This window comes from Zea mays, chromosome 1, assembly GCF_902167145.1.
Source record: "Zea mays cultivar B73 chromosome 1, Zm-B73-REFERENCE-NAM-5.0, whole genome shotgun sequence".
NCBI lineage: Eukaryota > Viridiplantae > Streptophyta > Magnoliopsida > Poales > Poaceae > Zea > Zea mays.
The window spans coordinates 223,714,303-223,717,579 of record NC_050096.1 but is presented as its reverse complement, the minus strand read 5'-3'; the positions used below and the strand labels follow the sequence as shown (position 1 = coordinate 223,717,579).

Sequence of the window (3,277 nt, the reverse complement as noted above, 5' to 3'; positions counted from 1 at the left end):
ACTTTTATGATGATGATTAATGGTGATGGTTATAACTATGGTTTCTGGTATTTCCTCTTGAGGGAGTATTTTTGGGTAATAACTGGGTTTATTACTAAAACTTGTCTTACTACTAGTAATAAATACCTAACCAACTAAAGGCAACTGCTTTAACCTTAACCCCACATACAGGTAGTCCACTTTAGCCAAACGGGACATCTGCTGAGTACATTGATGTGTACTCACCCTTGCTCTAAAACTACGTAACCCTAGGTTGTCCCCATTGCAATCAGTGCTCAGGAGGAGATGAAGGCAACATGGAGGACTTTCAAGAGTTTTAGGACTACGATGATGGACAATATTGACGAAGTAACAGATAAGAGATTGGTGGATTTACTAGAGATCGAGAAAGACAACATTATGGTTGCCAAAGATTACAACAAGAAGGTCAATGTTAAGTCATTCCAAGTTAGAGACCTGGTGTGGAAGATCGTCTTGCCACTAAGAAATAGGGACCAAAAATTCCGCAAATTGTCACCAAGCTCGGAAGGCCCTTACAAAATCACACAAGTAATAGCCGGCAATGCCTACACGTTGCAAACTTTGCAAGGTGAGGACCTGCACAAGGCACGAAATGGTGGTTTTTTGAAGCAATATCATCCTAGTATGTGGCAAGATGCTTAATTAGGAGAACATATGTTGTAACATTGAGTTGTTTTCATCCTGCATGAGTGTTTTTGGTTCGCCCATCTTTCCCAAAGCCAGGGAGCATGTGTTGAACACAATTTGTGGCACTGGACACGGCTGGACGGTCCGGCCCTAAGGCCTATACGGTTCGGCCTGCGGACGGTCCGTCTGTAGGCGTGGACAGTCGGATTAGATCAAGCAAATGAAGCTCTTATCTCCAACGTGTTTATCTCTCTAAAACCGCAGGAGTTGTTGGAGAACACATAGGAACAGGTCCAGACCTTCTCCTTATATATTCCAAGAGGTACAACCGATTGAACTATCAACAATCGAATCAAATCAATATATCTTTCGTTCCTTTACTTTTTACCCTATAAGTAGACAGGAACATAGTCTTTTTCACTTTGATCTTTACTTCTCTTCGACTCTACGTTAACTAGTGGCGTTTTGGATGGCATGTCGATCTTAAGACAAACTCTAGGATATCTTCTCCGCAATTTAAATAGAATGACCTCTCTTATTGAAAAGAAGTCTGCAGCAAGACCGGCGCGATGGGAACCGAAGGAGGCGCAATAATTCTGCTGGTTGAGACCTCGATTTGAGTGGAGGTGGAGATATGATTGTCCGCGAACGGACGGAAGGACGGATGGATGGATTGGACGCACCACGTCTGACACCAACGGGTCAGCCCCCGCAACGGTTTCAATTTTCAAATCGCCATCACGTCACCGTCTCTATTGTATGTATTGTATTGTATCGTATTGTTTGTGTAATACAATAGAGTCGGCCTTGTTTATATTCAATTCAAGCCGAACCCAACGTTTTCAGCTGTGACCTCTGGACACCAGTTGGGTTGGCCAGGCCTTGGCCTTTCAGTTGTCATGGCTCCAACTCCATTCGCTGATGACGATGTCAGAGTGTTTTTGGTTTGAGGAGGAGATTGAAGAGTTAATTCTCTCTCTGTCTCCCAACTCCCAAGCTGAGCCCACGATACTCTCTATCTACGCCTATGGTTGAGCTTGCAGTATAACTGATAGTGTGTGTGTGCGCCTGTCCTGTGTCTCCATAAATACAACCGCCACCGGTAGTCCGGTACAGAGAGCGAGTACAGATCTGCCCACCCGCTGCGTTCCTATACCGCCTTCCTCTTGCTTCGCCTCCTCGTCCTCGTCCTCCAACACCACCAGCTGAGAAGACCCGATCGAGAGGTAATTAACGTCGTCCATGGTGATGATGGGTCAGCTGGGGCGTCTGGTGGACGGCATCAAGTCCAGGCTGCGCGCCGGCGCCGGCACCGGAGGCAACAAGAGGGGCGGGGCGAGGAAGGCGGCGGCGACGACGACGACCACGGGGTACGACAAGGTGGAGAAGACGGAGAGCATGCGTGTGGAGATCCGCAGCCGCCAGGCGCGCAAGCTCATCGCCAAGAACCTCGACGCCGCCGGCTCCGTCGGACGCACCGGCCGGACCAACAAGCGCTTCTTCCTCGCCTTCTGATGCATCATCGATCGAGCGTGGTTCGTCGTCTATATATGTGTGTTATTATTTATACGTAAGGTGCTAGTGACGGTCACGGATACATGTATATCAGTATATATGTAAAAAGAAACATGTATCTGTCGAATCAATCAAACACATCGGTCTCCCGACCCGTTCATTATTATGTTTGAGAAATACATATATGCGTGCCATTTTTATTGTCCTACATTATATAATCATTTATTTTTTTATATATGCAGTACGTGTCATATCATACCCGCCCATTAATTAATCAATAAACTTATCAAAGAAAAACGATGCAAGGTTTGAGTTCGGTACGACGTCAACATGGGGCGGAACTAATCAGCACTTTATCGTCATGACGATCACATGGGGGCAAGAACTAATAAGATAGATAGCATGATATATGAGGCTGGCAGCGGGTAGCAAACCTGAGGCCCCTGAACTGAACCCGTTGGATACGGTACCCAGCGGGTAGCAAACCTCAGGCACGCCTTCTCGCCTTCGTCGTCCTCGCCCGTCGCCGGCCGCCTTATATCGTCATGGTAGCGCCGCGCGGGGCGGGCGAGGAGCTCCGCTAGCTCTGCGGGCGTCGGAGGCGACTGACAGGGGCGCGTCCAACTTCGTCGCCTTCCAACGCTCGTGACGTGAGTGAATTCATGCGGACTCGCCACTTGCGGAGAGTCGGAGAGCGCGACCAATTCAATTATTTTTTTCCCGGTTCCTTAAATGTGCTTTTGCTCGGCATCATATATATATCACGCTAGCCTTGCGTTAGGTGAGTGTGACGTGCATAGGCAAACACAACTCTTATCACACAAATTAAAGGCATGTTTGGTTCGCTACCTCAGTTGCCACATTTTGCCTAACTTTTCTGTCTAAGGTTAGTTATCCAATTCGAACGACTAACCTTAGGCAAAGTGGGGCACATTTAGCCACAAACCAAACAGGCCCTAAGAATTTGGGTTTGAATATCGTTTGTGAAGCGATCCGTGGCGCGCCGCCGTGCCTTGCTTGTATATTGTACGTTTCGTCATGTGAATGGCGAGGAGCGCGCCGCCGTGCCTTGTATATTGTACGTTTCGTTATGTGAATGACGAGGAGCGCACAG

General features: G+C 47.8%; 1 protein-coding gene across 1 annotated transcript; it reads left to right on the top strand.

Moving 5' to 3' along the window:
* The first annotated feature begins 1,577 nt into the window (after positions 1–1,577).
* LOC100193349 (uncharacterized) lies at positions 1,578–2,341 on the top strand. Its single transcript, NM_001138482.2, has one exon. It carries the CDS (start codon positions 1,891–1,893, stop codon positions 2,161–2,163), a length of 273 nt encoding a protein of 90 aa, NP_001131954.1. The 5' UTR covers positions 1,578–1,890; the 3' UTR covers positions 2,164–2,341.
* Positions 2,342–3,277: the final 936 nt, after the last annotated feature.

Coding starts and splice junctions, on each gene's coding strand:
- LOC100193349 (NM_001138482.2), top strand. CDS start 1,891: ATGGTGATGATGGGTCAGCTGGGGCGTCTGGTGGACGGCATCAAGTCC.